The 17,875-nt window shown below is 38.8% G+C and overlaps 1 protein-coding gene across 2 annotated transcripts; it reads right to left on the reverse strand.

Moving 5' to 3' along the window:
• Positions 1 to 581: 581 nt before the first annotated feature.
• On the reverse strand, positions 582 to 15,967 carry LOC113027632 (5-hydroxytryptamine receptor 3A-like). Of its 2 annotated transcripts, none has more exons than XM_026177270.1 (12): positions 15,691 to 15,967; positions 13,093 to 13,158; positions 9,077 to 9,142; positions 7,948 to 8,111; positions 7,262 to 7,306; positions 7,019 to 7,128; positions 2,750 to 2,884; positions 2,434 to 2,530; positions 1,531 to 1,741; positions 1,286 to 1,459; positions 1,073 to 1,143; positions 582 to 835 (listed from the first exon to the last, which is right to left on the reverse strand). In XM_026177270.1, exons 1-12 carry the CDS (start codon positions 15,725 to 15,727, stop codon positions 611 to 613), a joined length of 1,401 nt encoding a protein of 466 aa, XP_026033055.1. In that variant the 5' UTR covers positions 15,728 to 15,967; the 3' UTR covers positions 582 to 610. The 2 variants fall into 2 exon arrangements, with proteins under 2 accessions (XP_026033055.1, XP_026033054.1); XM_026177269.1 differs by having other exon boundaries at positions 2,434 to 2,591; positions 2,715 to 2,884.
• Positions 15,968 to 17,875: the final 1,908 nt, after the last annotated feature.

The raw sequence follows: 17,875 nt of genomic DNA on the forward strand, positions 1-17,875 counted from the left end.
TTTTGACTAAGTTAAACTCGAAGATGTTCGGCTGGAGGGCAAAGGATCACATTACTGTTTTTACACAGCACAAAATGAAGAATTAAGTATAATATAAAACAATAGACAGTTTAATATCATCATCTGATATAATTTGTCATACTGCACCACCTTAAATATAAATGTACATTTTAATAATGTTTTAAATGTTGGAATTTTTCTATTGCGATAAGGAGCACTGAAAATAGTCATGAAGACTACTACACAAGTTTACCTCATAACTGGTTGAAACCAAACCTTTGATGCTGAATTTCACAATTTTGATGCTACACAATATGCGACAAATAACAATGTCATTTCCTTGCAGCTTTTGTTACGCTGGGGCTCTGAAACCACCACAGTAAAGTGGAGCAGAAATCACTGTTAAATATCAGATTTTTTTCTTCAGCTGTGGGTCTGTATTTCTGATGATGCTAAATAGATCACTAAATATAAGAAGTGAACACCTTACCAACCTGTACTCAATGGGACATTTGTTTTCTTCGGACTGATTGAAATGAATGACATTTATGAAAAAAAAAAAAAATACATAAGTTCTGTCTCTTTTAATGAATTCATATTTTATTTTACTTCAGCTGGTCCACCTTGAAACAAGAACTGACAAAAATACAGTGACTGCTGTGACATAAAAAATGAAGTAAGCCCTGTTGATTTTTTTTACCATTCTGGCCCAGTATCCGAACTTCTCTTCCTTCTCGTTACTGCTGAGCAGACTTATTGTTTTCCCAATCTTTCTCAGTTCATCTGAGACTTGTTCAAGACCAAGGGACACCTCTGTCAGCTTGTCGCTGCTTCTCTGCAAAAGTTTTGTTTTTACATTTTAAAGAAAGTTATCAACAAATTTAGGCCACTGACTGCTACTACATTTGACACAATGGTTTGTTTCTATTGTGACTGAAATAAAAGGGTTTTCTACTAATATACAAACAAACATCTTGATCTCTTTCTCTAAGTAATTTCTCAAATGCAAGCCCAATGATTTTTATACTTCACTTTAAATAAATAGCCCTTTAAAGTGTAGCTAAAGTCTCACCTTTTCAGTCACAGATTGTGTTTCATCGGCACTTTCATCACAAACAGATGCACAGTCACTGGATTTTATTCCTGGGAGGATATAAGACAAAATGATTAAGGGTACACAATTAAAATGATAGATTTAAATGGCATGTAAATGCTGATGTTAATGTGTGGGTATTTTAACCATAACTAAAGATAAACCTGTTTTCATGAGTTTAGATAATCTCACCTCTAACACAGAAGTTGGCTTTGCACCATTTGTCTCCACAATTTACACTCAGGTTTTGCTCTTCATCTGTCTCATTGTGATGGGCTGCAGAGTCTTTCTCAATCAGATACATCATCACAATAGTCTCCAGGAGGCTGAGCAGCATCAGGGTAAAAGTCCCAATGCAGTAGATAGCTGAGGAGAGCAGACTATGTCAGTAATGTAATTTATTAATGCATTCAGTCAAATAAACCCCACTTTGTTACCTATAAGTGGAACCTTTTTTGAAGTGCTGGGCAGAATGTCATTCAGAATAAGCTGCAACACTGTGACAGCGAGCAGGACAGTGACCTTGAAGCTGAGTTTCTCGCCTCCAGCATCTGGGATCAGGAAAGAGGCCAAGTCCAGAACCAAGAAGAAGAGCACTGGAGAAATGAAATTGGCAATGTAGAGGACTGACCTCCTTCTCATCGTGATCTGTGCAATAAAATATAATAATAATAATAATAATAATAATAATAAAGAATTCCTTATTGCCTTTTAGCTGTTGTTGGTTTCTTGTGCTGCCTGCAATTGTGACTCCTCTAAGAACTTATCAAATATGACCAATAACTTATAATAACATAAAATAATGTTTGTAATACAAGGACAAATGCTTTGCTTTAAAGTTTTATTGGATACAGATGTGTTTTTTTTTTCCAGCATAGCAGGAGTAAACTTTGATAATCTTCTGTATGGAACAGCAAGTTTACAGTATAAGCCATGATGTGCTGAGGATGTGGTAAGTGGCTGCAGGCCTTTTTAGATTGTACTTAAAAGAGGGTTAGGAGGATAAAGAAATCTAGTACTTGTCCAATAAATGCTGTGTATGATTCAGGGGGAACGAAACCACAAGGAAAACAACTTTTTTGCTGAGTTTTTAAAACCCTTTCAAAACAAACTGCAATTTTGTTTTCATTACAAATGTTATTAAAATGTGGCTAATGACTCAATTTCCACATCTGTGTTTCTGCTTTAACCTCCTAAGACCCAAACCCTTTCATGGCATGCATTTTTAATTTCTCTTTGCTATTTGGAAATCTTTGCAAAATTTAGTATTGTGGTCTAAACCTAAAATGTGATGTCCCAATATGTGGACGCCAGGACCTAAGAGGTTAAGAAGTACTTACCGTGTAAATAATTACAGTTTGATGTGGATACATAATGCTGGATTTGTTTGTGGCTGTCAAGTCCTCGAATGTCCACTCGTACTGGGTCCACATCATGCTGCGTGTCAAAGTTGTCATCGATTTATTGTTTTTGTTGTAAATTAATTCTATTTCATTATCTAAAATGGAATAGAAAAATAAATGTGAGCAGATGAACAAAGGACTATGTGTTGTGATATTTCATGGTTTATATATATGAGAGTACGAAAAACACATGTAAGTAGAACTTGATATTGACTCACCAGAATGCATGATAGACTTGAAGGAGATGTTGCACCTTTGAATGTCAAAGGGAAATTTGTAGACACGCATCCTGCAGGCAGTTGTCACCACCTGCTCATTTGTGTATTCGACCCCACCATACCAGTGAATTAAGAGATAAGGACTTTTAGTCTCTTTGTCCTTGTCTGTCCTGTATGAGAGCAAATGAAAACAGATTACGGCACAAAATATGGTACGCACATATAGTGTAGCGCAGGGGTCTCAAACTCCAATCATCGAGGGCTGGTGTCCTGAAACTTTTCCATGTGTCCCTGCTGCAACACACCTAACGCCACCGGTGGTGTTGTTGTCCACGAACCGTCTAGTAGTGAGTATTTCTGATATTTACTCCAGACCCTTAGATGTAGAATCAAGAGAGTGAGTAGGGGTTGGCTGCTTTCAACATGGACGATTCGCCTGGTTTCAGCGTTCCTGGTCAGGATAGCAGCAATGACGATTGTGATTATGTTATGAACTCAAAGACTGAATTCGTTCCCTTGAAAATAATAGGGGTCATATTTCTGAACTGTTTAGCTCCAGTACTGAAATCACCAATCAGGAGACAGTCAACTCTGATGCTGTGATCTAGTTCTGCCGTTAACGATTATGTTTTTGCTTCTGTTTGTGTTAATTTGGCATCTGACTCTACTGAAAACCCTGTTGATTCAATGTCAAAGACTGTTTCTAGTGGGGGAAGATGGGGAGTTCTGAATATCATTCCAAAACCCACTGTGCTTTTCAACTAGCAGAGTCCAAAGAGACAGTAATCCCCTCTGAGGCTGTTAACTCTGTTTTTTGCATGACTGAACTCGCTGCCTCCGAGTCTAGGATTAGTTCCAAAGCAACCAGAGAGTTGTGAGGACTTAAAGTGTTAACCCAGAGTCAGTCTGTACTTCAGGGAGAAATGTGAATGCAGCATCTGGGAGCTCAGGCTCCGATGAGTTTTCCTCTCCACCACATAACTAAATTTAACACATTTGCTTTGCAGTCATGTACACTTAATGTGTGCCCTGAAACCAAGCTATGGATGTTTAAATCATGTTTCTGTAGACAATCCTGTTGTGAAAGTTTCTCTCTCTGGGGGAAGGTTCAAGGATTATGGGGCACCATTTGTAAAGTGAAACATGCTGAAATTAACTGCAACATTTCTCCACATTTAGCTCAAAACCTTACAAAAACATGTTTTTTCCAGTCTTTTTTTTACAACATTTAGTAAAATATTTGTAACTTTTTATATTTAAAACAAAATTTTAAATGTTAAATCTAAGTGTTAAATATTGCTGCTTCACTTCTTGCCTACCAGCATGTCCAGCGATTTAGCTGAAAACATCGGAAGATCTGTTTTGTCGGCCATCCAAAGGTTCAGCAGTAGTTCACCCTCAGCAGCTACAGTCTCCACTTCACAATCGCCACAGCACCTGTACAGCTAAATCGCTAGGAAGGGAAGGAGCTGGCCCAAATGGTGGCCGAGCTGGCAGCCACACAGCAGGAGCAGGTGGTGGTGTTGCAGTGTTGGCGAGAAGAACTGCAGGACCAGGTCGAGTGCAGCATGCAAAGGATTTGGCGGCTCTGATCCAGTCCTGGTCAGCACCACGGCGACCCCCACTGATGTGCATGGGAGTGGAGAAGGTCTGGTCATTTCCGGCCCCCAGGATGCGACCAGCCAGGATGCAGCCTGTCCCCTCACCCATTCCCACTCCTTATGGGGGAGTGGCTGGGGCTCGGTAAGTGCCTGAACCCATCCCAGCTCCTCGAAAGAGGACCACGGAGCAGCCACCGTGTCGGCAACCTGCACAGCCAGAGACGGAGGAGGGTCCACGTCTGCCAGAGGTGGAGGAGCTGCGCAAGGGGCTTCTCCTGCTGGAGGCGGAGGCCACATGATTGGCCCCCGGACCAACCTCGTAACTGCCACCACTGAATGAACACATTCGTGTTGATGGGCAGGGGCCGGGGGTGCCGACGGTCTGGGCCAGTCCCCTCTCCTGATCGCGGGGGGGAGCAGGTTCGGCCGGATGGCTCCCCGGCCTCAGTTGGGCGATAGGTATGTGGTGGGGCGTGGTCAGCGGTCCTGCTGCTGGGGAGGTGAACGCACCTGCAGGGCATCCGCAATTACACCTCACCGGGTTAAAGGTTTCTAGGTCCTGGATTTCAGTGTAGTTGTTGATGTGAGTTGGGCTGTGAGCTGCAGAGCTGCAGCTGACTGAGCGTGTTTGTACCAGCAAACTTGATAAGTGTTAATAAAGATGCTGAAAAGCATGTATGTGTGGACATGTCTGACGTGTCATTATTACAGTCATATTGTACTCTATCCATAGTTTTCAATCAGACTCACTACTCTGACATGCAAAATATTACTCCATTGTGACCACAAATAGACAGTTGGTAGTAATGTAGGACAAAGGTGGTTGTTTGTTCATCTGTCTTGGCTCGTCTATCCATGGAGGAAAAACAAAGATTTGAAGAGAAACTGAATTTTGGAGACTTGTGATCCATATTCTGTTCCAGCAGCTTTATTTAAATCCCTAAAAGTGGTGACTTCTCTCGCAGAGCTCCAGTTCAGTTCCAGTTATATACATTTTCGATCTGGATGGGTAAACAATGCCACCATGGAACAGGTGAAGTACAAGAACTTGTTCATCATTGAAGCAAAGGTAAGCACTACATAACTAGCTCAAACACATTAAATCTTACAGTTTGTTGACCTGGACATTTGCAGTGTGGAAAAGTGCCAGAAAGTCCACACAGAATTAATTTGTCACATTGATGTTGTGTATTGCAAGTAAAGTTATTCAAGTATTTTTTTCAACGCCAGGTAAATCATTCCTACAGTTTAAATGAGAAACCCCTAACTGCCTGGGTTACTGTGGAGGAGCAGGGATGGTGCAATTTGGCCTAAGGCAGGGTTAGGAGAGGTGTGTTCATATGTTGATGCCATACTTTACATCCTTCTGGCAGCTGTAAATAAACACAAATTAGTGCATCTGATAGCACATAAACTACATCAACTATCTGGCGTTAAACTCAAACAAGTTCAACAAGTAGACGGCAAAGGACCACAGTGCTGTTTTTGCCTGCCAGGTTGGCATGTCCCAGTAGCTTTGACATCAGGTGAAAACTATGGATAGATTAAGAATGGGATGTCACTCAAGTTCATGTGTGTCAAGGCAGAAGAGTGAATACTTTTGGCAATATTTTGCATGCAGAACCAGTCCGGTGGCGACCTGCTCCACATCAGGTACACCAGCAGCTTATGCAAACCACCTGGTCACACTTTTTCACATGCCTTCAGGAGTACCCATCATTCACATCACACCCATACCTCACTGCTTTGGCAGGAGCCTTGTCTTTCTGTCCTCCTATTCTCCCACATGTCCCTTGAAGACCTGAGGAACAGCCTCTATGTGCTCCTGTCATGACTGTTCCTCTTAGCAGTGCTCCACCCTCTCTTCACTGTAATAGCTCTTCCACTTTATCCCCCTTTTTCACCATGGGTCACACTGATTCCACCAGACTTCCTTTACTCTCATGTGATATCTGACAGTGTATTCCAGATAGGATGGCCACTCAGATGCAGATATTTTGTTACTTAATAGGCTGTTGTTGCATATGGACAAGCGCCTTATGTGCTTTAAAAAAAAAGGGTGCTGAGGCTTAGTGGTAAATGTTTACATAAGTTGAGAACTTCTTGCGAAGTTCTCATGGTCACATTTCACGTTTTGATTTTTAAGCTGCCACTGGCTCTGCTTTTCTGGAAGTAAGAAAACTCACCTACTTGTCCTCCTTTATGCTGTTAGGTCTAGGCGATGCTTATTTGAAAAGGACTGAGGCAAATTGGAAAATTGTTCTGTGGTCAGACAAATTGAAATTGTATATTCTTTTTCTAAAATCATTGACACAGCATATTCTGGACTAAAGAGAACAAGGATGGGTTGTTGTCAGCACTCAACTCAAAACACCTGCGTGTGGTATGGAGGTGCATTAATGCCTATGAAACTGACAACTGGGAGGCACTTTACTAAAGCACACTGCAAAATACTTCAAAATAATATTCAACAGACAGACAGCTAGAACATCAAGGTTCTGTGAGGCTGAGATTTATAAGAGTGATGTTTAAAAGCACAATGTCAATATTTAAGTTAGCAGTTGTTAATTCTAACCTTGTCTTGGCTATATTCCTTTTCAGTTTGCAATTCATTTGATAAATTAAAAAATATATACTTAGTCTTCATCATTAGTGACTATATGTGCATCTGTAAGTGTGGGTGCGTTTCCATATAAAATTTACCTTTCTTCAATAGTTATATCTGGCATCCACAAATTTGCAGCAGGAAATGTTATATTTTCAAGTCCACAGAAATTATCTGGGTTCCAAAATATGAAATGATTCCACCAATGCTACACAGGATGGTGTGAAAGAGAAGAAAAAGATACAAGCAGAGAAAAACAGAAAGAAAGGATTAAAAGAAATGATTATAACACATTTGAATTTCAACAACGGAAAATTGTGTATTTCCAAGAGAATACTCACATATTGAACCCAAATGTAAGAAACAAGGCTCTGGTCAGTTTTCCTCTGTGAGCAAAGAAAACAAACATATTGTTAGTTCAGCCAGGCTTCAAAGTTGATTTTCCACATGTGGGGAAGGAAGGTGAGCAAGTCCCCAAAAATAGTCAAATAAAAGTTATGAAAGATAGGAATAAAAAAATGTGTAAGAATGTGTAAACACTGAAAAAGTGTTTTAAAAGCTTAACACCCTTGATGTGTTGCACAGTTTAACACGTTGTGTGTGTTATTTTCAGAATCTACTTTTATGATACAGCATATAAACAAAAGTGGAGGCAGTACACTACAATGTTGACTGAATGTGGACGACAACATTTTCCAGTGGAAAAAGCTCATGATTTGTTTGTTTGTTTGTTTGTTTGTTTGTTTGTTTGTTTGTTTGTTTGTTTGTTTGTTTGTTTGTTTGTTTGTTTTAGAAGGGGACATTTACAGATAAAAGAAAAAGAAACAAATATTCTGTCAGGTTTAATTAAAAAGAAAATACATAAATGTCAAAAAACTAAACAGTAAGGAAACTAATAGTCACACTGAAAACAAATCATGGAAAACAGAATTCAGAAGTCCAAAAAACACAAAACATTGGGTCAAAGACCCAGAACAATGACCTATTCATTATTTGAAAGGCAGCAACATTAGCCAGAACAACTTACCACATCTAAGATGGCTTTAACTCCCATAATATGGTATACGGGTGTAGCATCACTGTAATTTTCCACAGGCCTTGTCATAATGTACATATCCTTGTCTTGGGTCAAGTTCAGGTGGTTAATAATGTCAACATATCTGCAGCTTTTAGTACTATTCTCTTCATTTTCTGAAATGATATAAAGACACATTGTCAATGAATATAAAAATGGTATAAAAACGCTAACTTTCATGCTCATCTTAAGCGCATCATAATCCATAAAAATTATGAACAGAATCTGTGACAAAGGGCAGCCCTGGCGGAGCCCATCAACCACCAGGAACGAGTCCGACTTACTGCCAGCTATGCTGACCAAGCTCTTGCAACGGTTGTATAAGGACTGAATGACCCGTAGCAACGGGCCAGAAACCCCATACTCCCAGAGCACCCCCCACAGGACCCACCGAGGCACACAGTCAAATGCCTTCTCCAAGTCCACAAAACACATGTAGACTGGTTGGGCAAACTCTCATGCACCCTCAAGTATCCTTGAGAGGATGAAATGCTGATCCAGTGTTCCACAACCAGGACGATGCTTTAAATATTTTAATTTTTTTATTGATACAGTATATAATGAAGTTGGGATCGAAAGCAATGATATGATGATCTTGGAAAAGCAAAATGTGTTTGGAACAACAGTGCATTCAGATCATAATTCTGATTGCATAAGCTGCCAGAGGGGATCTTAAAAAGAAAAAAAACTGAACCGTGGTCATTTCTATAAAGGCCTTAGTGTTGAACTGTTGTTGCAATATTTCACAGTAAATTAAACAGTAAATTTCACTGTTACATTTAGAGATTCTGTGCCTGAGTCCTGCTTTTTCCAAGCTGCACCTTGACAAAACCCTGCTTATCAATATAGCTATAATTTTATGCAACTATCTTCTCATAATATCCCATTAACTCATCTCACAATTCCCCTTCATTACAAATATTGATAAATTGCAGCCCCCAAATTTTTTTTGCAGAATTTTATTTGAAGCACTTCAGTTTCTTAGATTCTATGACTTGATTAAACAATACAGTGGCAGAAAAAAACATTTTAAAATGTATAAACTGAATTTCTGTGAACTGTTGAAGTGTTTGTTCATTACCTCTGGTAAAGGTCTCATTGAACATCTGTTGGTTATCTTCAGGCTCTATGCTGGAGGCATTTCCCCCTAGCAGAAAAAAGTACATTCAGTTCAATTTTATTTATACAGCACCAAATCACAACAGTCACCTCAATGCATTTTATGTTGTAAGGTATTGACACCACAATAATATAGAGAAAACCCCAACAATCAGATGACTGCCTTTGAGCAAGCACTTGGTAAGGCAGCAGTGGTAAGGAAAAACTCCTTTTCTGTCATGGCCCCCGTGTCTCACTGGCTGGTTCGGTGTTAGGCAACATGTTTATTTTTGTTTTGTTTTGTGCTCTCTCTCCCTCCCTCGCTCTCTCTCCTCTGTCTCTGCTCTTGCCTCTGGCCCACGCACCTGTGCTAATCATCACACCTGCCACTGATCTCCTGCAATCCTGAGCACTATTTAGAATGGCCGTTCTGTCCTACTCGTCGCCGGATTGTTGAGTAGCCTACGTTAGTCTACCCGGTCAAGCAGTATCTAAAACTCTGTGTTTACAAGTCAGTTTCTGATTGTGTTTCTTTGTAAATAGATTTTCCCTGGACCTGCTCCTGTAACCCTGTGTGATTGTTCCCAGGAGCAACTGAGTGGCAAAGCGTGCGGAGACATGAGTGACTGAAGAGGAGAGTGGTTTTGGAGAAGTGGAACATGTGTGTGGACATTCCCTTTTCCCTGTCACAACAGGTTAGGGGTGACGGAAGGAAGACAAGACAAAAGACACACTGCCATCAATAAATGCACAGCGGTGTATAAACATATAATAAAGAAAGAAACGCTCATAAACATCCTGTCTGGATTAGGTGACCCTAAGTCCTTCCAACGTTATGCTGCTATAAGTCTATGCTGCTGGGGGTTTCACATGCCACAGTATAAAACAACATTTTTTTGAAATTCAGGGATCTCAGTCTATATGGTTAGGAGGCATAACCATTGTGAATCTATTTCAAATACAACCAGGAACAGCCCTAAAAAAAAACCTACAAAATTACCTCCAGCAGGCTACAGCATCATGTGCATGTGTTTCTGAACTGTCAGGAAGAGACTTCATGCACATTACATGAACTCCTTGAGTGATTCCAATGGTCAAATGAAGGCCTCCTGACTCTTTACATCTATGACATGTGCTCAGTGCAAGTTGTGCCAATTGTCAATTAATTAACCAACATCACTTTAACAAAATTAGAAATGCTTGCTTCAGAGCCTCATTTTTAATTGCTTCAATTTCTCCCTTCTTGTGACTTTTATTTTGTATACAAGGACTTGAGATGTGAGGAGAGGAGTTGAAGAGGAATCAGGAATGTACAAACTGGAAAATAAGAAAGGAAGCAAGTCATTTTTTTTACGGTTGGGATCAGAGCCGTCACAAAGCTTAAGTTAACTAAGCACCAACTTACGGCAGCCAAGAGCAAATAGCTTCCTAAAACATTTTTTCATTAATCATGATTTTTTTTTTTTTTATTGATTTTGCATGTGTGAGATATGATTCGGATATTATGGTATATATGGATATGAATATATTATGGGGAATGTTTTTGTGTCTGTATAATACTGAGCTTTAATTTTTATTAAAGTGATTCTCAGTCGGTCACTGTGGCAGGCTGGTTGTCACAGCCGGCAACCATAATTTAATCATGCCCACCCTATGGCATTTTCAAATGTATACGCTTTGGAGAGCGTTTTCCTTAACGAAAACGCCGTCTCAGCAAGGAAGGAAAGCCAAAAAAGAGAGAAAAAGATGGACATGGCCTTAAGGTTTTCCCCGCATGCCAGATCTCACTTCAACCCTTGACTTTACTCATTTTCCTTTTTCACACCTTGGCTCATGTAATGAGACGCATGATCAATAATGGGTAAATGATCTTAAGGGAGAACTCCCACAACAGACCTGGGACTCTCCACCATTTGGTTTTAGAATTAAAGAAGCTTCTCGGATGAAAGGTGAACCACCTTCAAGAATCTTACAGAATTTCAGTAGCTTTTCTTTCCAAGCACCTTAGAAAACTTTTATGATTGTGTTATAAGGATGAGCTTTGAAGTGGGCACAGGTGTTAGGTTTTGTAGTGTTAAAAGCTAACCTTGAACAGTCTTTTGAGGAGTTTAGCAAGTTTAAGACCAAGACATGTTTTTGACAAAGGATCCAACCCCAACACAGCGTCTTATCAGCTAATAAAGTGAGTTCAGCCCAGGATTCAAGGAGGCTTTCTGTAAAAAGGGAAAGACCATCTCTGAATCGAAGAGGAGGCATAAGGGTACATCTTTCACCATCTTACAATGCTGTTATTGCAGCCATTTCTCAAGTCTGTGAATGGTGCTGATCAATTGTCTTTGATCAGTGGTTGTTGATCAATGTCATGAACATTTTCATATTAATGACCAAGAAATTGACCTCACAATTCATTGTTGGCCCATGGTGTTAGTTTCAGTCATTATGCAGATGTACTGTTTAAAAGGTTGAGGAAAACTGCATTTAGCTGAGACTAAAGAAGTCATTTGGATAAGTGATGAAACTTGAAAACGCTACATCCAAATAAACATAATCAACTTTTTGGGAGTCCTCCATGAAGTTTTCCATCCCTGAGAGAGTGAGTCAGAAGAGAGCGGCGAGCAAACCATCATGCAGCTCGGTTAGGCTCGTCTGTCCATTGGGAAGAGACAGATACCTAACTTCTGATGAGTGTTTCTACTGTGGAATGAGATGAAGTTTTGTCGAACTGCCTCGTGTGCCAGCAGGTTAAGCCCAGCAGTAACTTTAGAGATACTGGCGGGCACAATAAATGATGACATATGTAAAATGTAAGAAGTAGAGTTGGACCGATCCGATATTACTTATCGGTATCGGTCCATCTCTAGTAAGAAGTGCAAGTTTCATGTCCAATCTGTTTTCCTTTGTGGGTTTCATGAATAAGAAGGGTCAATTAAGGGCAGAGCCAGCCAAGGTCCAACCATTGGTTGAGTGAGTTCCTCTCAAAAGCAAACAACTTCAACACTTTTTGGGCTTTGCTCCTTTTTACCAACGATTTATTATTGGTGAGTATTTGGATTTTTGCGAGATTGCCTTGCTGTTCACCCACTTAGCTCCTCAAGGTTGCCTTCCACTGGGATAACTTGTTTTGACAAAGCTTTGACGCCCTGAAACAATGCTTCGCTTCTACTATGATCCTGGTTCATCCTGAGGAACCATCCTGGGCTCTCATTTTTTACTCAGTTTAGCTTTACCATAACCCAGGGGTGGGCAACTCCAGGCCTCAAAGCACGGTGTCCTGCAGGTTTTAGATGTGTCCTTGATCCAACACAGCTGATTCAAATGGCTAAATTACATCCTCAACATGTCTTGAAGTTCTCCAGAGAGGTAATGAACTAATCATTTGATTCAGGTGTGTTGACCCAGGGTGATATCTAAAACCTGCAGGACACCGGCAGGTTTTAGATATCAGGTTTTATAGGTTTTAATAACCTATAAACCAGGTTCTCTCAATGTGAAGCCTAATACTTTGTCTTGAAAATTTTCTTTCGATGAGTCTGTGAAGGAAGAGACCATTTTGCTTCCCTCATGTGTAATCCGATCCCTCACCCAGGAGATTAAGTCACTCATCCGGGATGTCCAGCAAGCAGAGCCAGAGTAGGAAATGGACCACCTAACTGTAACTATCTAACTTATCTGCCATTAAAGGTGAGGTTTTCAGTACTCTTGTGGACTGCAGATGATCCAGTTCCCCTTGATCAATCTCTGTCTGCCTCTGGCTCCTGGGAGCCATTATTTTGGATTCCCACCTTTATTTTCAAGTACATTTTGTGACACACACACATACACACTCCCCACTTGTCACTCTCTCCACCTCTCTCTCTCTCACACACATTAACATGAACGCACGCACACCACATAAAGATTGTTGATTTATGTACCTGTCCATTTTCACATTTTTGTGTTCCAGGTGCTGCATATTTTTGTTTTTTTTATTAAATAAGTTTTGAAGTGTTTTTTCATTACCTCTGGTAATAGTCTCATTGAGTGTCTGTTGGTCATCTTGCAGCTCTACGCTGGAGGCATTTCCCCCTGACAGAAAAAAGTACATTCAATTCAGTTTTATTTATATAGCACCAAATCACAGAACAACATTCACCTCAATGGACTTTAAATAATGACCCTACAATAATATAGAGAAAACCGCAACAATCAGGTGACCGCCTGTGAGCAAACACTTGGTGACACTGAATCAACCTAGGGACAGTCTACCTCAGCATTATGTGTAGAAAAAGACAAACAAAAAAACAAAAAAACTGTCATATACATTTAATGTTTCGTCTGATTATCTCATAAAGATTTGCTGTAGTATGATATAATGATTTGATAAGGGACTAGTTGTGTTTTGACAAATGCATACAATTAAAACATTCTCGAGCAATTTTTAGCTGTTCCTCTCACAGATTTCATTCTTATTACAAGCAAAAACACTCAGTGTAAGTGTTTTTTAATTTCAAGTGTAATATGACATTTAACATGTGTAGCTATTCTGTCTTATTTTATCTTCATGAGATAAAGATTTATAGGTGTATCAATGCTTAGTAATCAGTATTATTAACAGTAATAAAGGGCCCGATGCTTGGTTGGGATAAAAGATTCTTTATGAAGGAAAGGAAACATTCCTTTTTTCAGCGAATGATCACTTCAGTGAGAAATTAAAATATGATGGGACAGGATGAAAACTAATTTCAATGTGCCAAACATTTAATTTCAGTTTTTTCCTATTTATAATTGCTGCTTTGGTGCTGAAGATATTTTTCATGACTTGTTATTTTAGATGCACGAAACAACATAGTAAAATCATGTTGGGCACAATTTAAAATGCAGTTTTGATAGTGCTTTTGAAGAATGTAGTTTAGCGCAAACCTATTGAATAATTTTTATATCATAACCTAAGCATGAGGAAAAACATAATCCAGAGAGAATCAACTTTTGAAAGTTTGGGGGGCGGAGCCCAAAGGAGGACGGGTTACTGATGTTATTGGTCACTTTGAAAGACACTTCAGGCTACATCATTAAACTGAGTTACACTGCAGCAGTGTTGTCTTAATTTGGAAAAAAAGATTGCCGAATTAATAATTAACAATTATTGTTTGCTGTGTAACAGTGGAAATCCTGACAACAATCACTGGATTACATTACTGCTGAAGAAACTGTTTAAATCAAAGGATTCTAAGGCAAGTTCTGAAGCCTCTGCACTGCTGTCCCTGTATTATATACTGTAGCTTTTGGGATTTAAAAAATAAAACATTTAAACAGCAAAATTTAAACCTGCCAACAAAAAGTTGCTCAATCTCCAGCAAGGACATGTTACAGCACATACTGTTGTGTTTTTGCTCGCAAGTTATTGTTCCCCTAAAAAGCTCCAGGGGATGAGGGAAAGTAACAAAAGGTTTCCAGGTTGAAAAAAGGAGACAGGGAGGTAAAATGGTTAAATTAACAGGTTTTATTAATGTTTCTATTAATAAAAGAAAGAAAACAACAAAACTGTTGATAAACTGAAAATAAGCCAAAAAGGGTCGATACCCAAATACACTCCTCTCTGCACAGAAGGAGCAATTAACCACCACACACATCGCTCACTAGCTGCAACCCAACAAGGCTTTCTGGCACTAGAGCTCACTTTTCTCTGGCCTTAAGTATTCTTAATTGCTGATGGGAGTCAGCTGTACAAAAAAGCTGGCTCCTAAGGCAGGAGATATGGCAGAAGACACCCACATAAGGTCAATTTCAGGAGGAGGGCCTGCTAGGGCCGCAATAGTTATGAAATAAAAATAATTCCATGTAAGTGCACTTGAATTCTCTGCACATCATTTATGATCAATATAAAGAAATGGAGGCAGGAGGGTAATTCATTCTTAACTTTACAAAATGCAAGAAAGAACGATCATTCCCCTCTGACCACTGCAGAATTTCCTGAACACTTCTTTTTTTTTCTCTTGAATACCTCTTAATAGGAATTAAGCATAACTTAATCTCTGTCTGTAGTTGTCATTAGGAATTAGTATTTGGATGTCCAATCATCCACAGCAGATTTAGAGGGCTGTAGAAACCACAATTTTGTAGGCAGGAAACAGATATTGCTTTTTATATACAAAGTGTATAATACTAAATCTTTACAAATATCAAAATCAGGTAAATGGCTAAATCTTGGACACAAAACACACACACATACACTACAAAAATTTGCAGGTACATAGATGACCAATCTTAATAAACTTTTCTAGAGCAAGAACGTTTCTTTTATTATATCCAAAACTTGTAATGCTCTGCTTTCTGGTTTCTCCTTATCTTTCATTTTTACAATTAAATTGTAAAAATGAACATTGCATCACATTCCTGAAATACGCATATTTGTATTGTGTTGGAAGCAGAGCAAGATTTTATAATTCAATTTATAATCCCTTGTGCCCACGAGAGATAGTACCCTGAGTGATGGCAGCACATAATATACATGTTGCAATCATCTTTTCTTCTTAACCAGAATAAAAGCCTTAAATGGTAAAGCAGCAGAAATTATAACCTGTATGAATTTTTAAAAATTCAAAAATTAAATGCACTTACCCATGAAGAAGAGCAGGAAGAAGAAACCTGTAATCATTGTGGCTTTGAAAGATCAGTGATGATCATCGCTCTCTCTGTGGGCAGGAGATGAGTCCTGCTCTATTAATGTAATGGCCTAGAAGGGGGCAGGGCAAATATAAAGACCAATCATGGTTTTATCCCAATATCAATCCTAAGACCAGTGTCTTAGGCAATAGACAGAGCAATTAAACTAAGTGAAAATCTTAAATGCTACAGTTAAAAAGCTTGTGACCAGCATTGCATCATGTATCACACATACATAAGTGTCACAGTGGGGCCAAAAGTCTGACAAATCACAGGTTTGAAAATATAATATGAAGACAATTTTGTATAAAAACAAAAGTTAAATCATAAAATTTGGTTTGTCTCAATTTATATGCAAATGAGACCAAAATTGTTAGTCCCTATTTAAAAAAAGAAAAAGAAAACAAAAAAACAGGGTCAGTATTACTAGCCCCCTGAAAAAGTGGCAAACCACTGCTGTGCAATTATGTGCTTTAACTTCGTAATGCTCAAAGCTTGTAAAATCAAGTTAAACTTGAGGATTATCTTCCAGTTTACAATTAGTATAAAACAGCAAAAAACTGTTTTGAGGATGCATCAAGCTGACAACAAAAGAAATCAGTTTAGAAATAACTATTGATGCTCACAAAGCAGTAGATGGATATACTGTAAAAAGTTACACAGCATTTCCAAGTGTCAAGAACAGGAATGAGAAGAATCATCAAGAAATTCAAAGAGAGGCACACAGTACAAAAGAAGCCTGGCAAAGGTAGGAAGTCAAAATATTTTAAAGACTGGAAAGAAAACTAGTTAGAAGTATCTAAAAAAAAAAACCCAGAACAACTGCCAAGGCACTAGTGAGTGACTTAACCATCTTGGGAACTGTAGTTTCAGAGAAGATCATCACTAAACCCAGCTAAGGACAGCCTTTATATTAAGCATACTGGAAGCATGTGCTTTGGGCAGATAGGATGAAACTAGAGCTCTTTGAAAATACTTACTAAACTACTACAGGGGACGGTGGAAGTTTAGTGATGCAATAGAACGTATAAAATGTGAATTGATTTTTATTATTAATATTATTGTTTCAAAATGATATGACAGATAACAAGCTTAGGCAACAAATGGACACTGACTTCTTGCACTTTATAAGAAGTAACTTGATATAAAAAAACAGGTTTTTTGGAAGAATCCAAACATATGACACATTAAGATGCTAAAGCATTTGACCATCGACAAATACAAGACTCATGTTCATTGTTTGTGTTAGATGTTGATGTAAAACAACACAATATCTAGGAAATCATTTACTGCACTGGCTCGGGTAAAATCAGGATGTGGGTAAATGCTTTTACATGTTTGCATCTTAATTTTAGCATATCGAGACTTTAGAAGTGGTTTGAGAGAGACCACAACAAGTGTTCCATCAGCATAGGGAGTGACTGGAAAAGCTGAGAAAGTTACTGACAGTGTAGGTTTTCAGTCATCCCAGTCATGGTAGTCCGAAAAGCTTGGAAAGAAATTTCCTGAAGATGTTTCACACTTTATCTAAGAGGCTTCTTCAGCTATAAAACTGAAAACGTTCATATTATTAACATAATAACTCAATTTGTCTTCTACTGGTAATTTTCATGTTCAGCGTGTATTGACACCAGAACATAAATGCATGCACTTTAGTGTCAGCTTTACGCAGCTTAGGGTTCAATTCTCTCATAAGAGCAAAAAGAAAACAAAAAAAAACAATATACTTTCCTCCTTTTTTTTGTGGACATTATCACTAAGGCTACGTCCACACACACACGGGTATTTTTGAAAACCCAGCTTTTTCTATGCGTTTAGGGCCTTCGTCCACACGTAAACACTGTTTTGGATCACTGAAAACAGAAATTTAAAAAAAAAACATTTTAAAAAAACACCTGTGTCTTTGCGTTTACATGTGGATGGAGATATTTTTTAATCCTTCAGAAAGCCCGGAGAACTATTGCTCAAGAATGTTTGGAAAATCACAAGACAGCCTATACCCCTGGAGGGAATATAAGAAAATATAAAGTAACGAGAGATCACTTAAGCGTTTTGCACAGTACTATATGGAACTAATCTAGCTGATGTGTTCCCAAAGAGTGACTTGTACTGAGTAAAAAATCAGTATGCTCCACAAGCT

This window comes from Astatotilapia calliptera, chromosome 8, assembly GCF_900246225.1.
Source record: "Astatotilapia calliptera chromosome 8, fAstCal1.2, whole genome shotgun sequence".
NCBI classification, from domain to species: domain Eukaryota; kingdom Metazoa; phylum Chordata; class Actinopteri; order Cichliformes; family Cichlidae; genus Astatotilapia; species Astatotilapia calliptera.

Coding starts and splice junctions, on each gene's coding strand:
- LOC113027632 (XM_026177269.1), bottom strand. CDS start 15,727: ATGATTACAGGTTTCTTCTTCCTGCTCTTCTTCATGG. Junction 1,742..2,433: donor AAACTGTAATTATTTACACG/GTAAGTACTTCT, acceptor TTTATTGCACAG/ATCACGATGAGAAGGAGGTC. Junction 1,144..1,285: donor AGCCAACTTCTGTGTTAGAG/GTGAGATTATCT, acceptor ATATCCTCCCAG/GAATAAAATCCAGTGACTGT.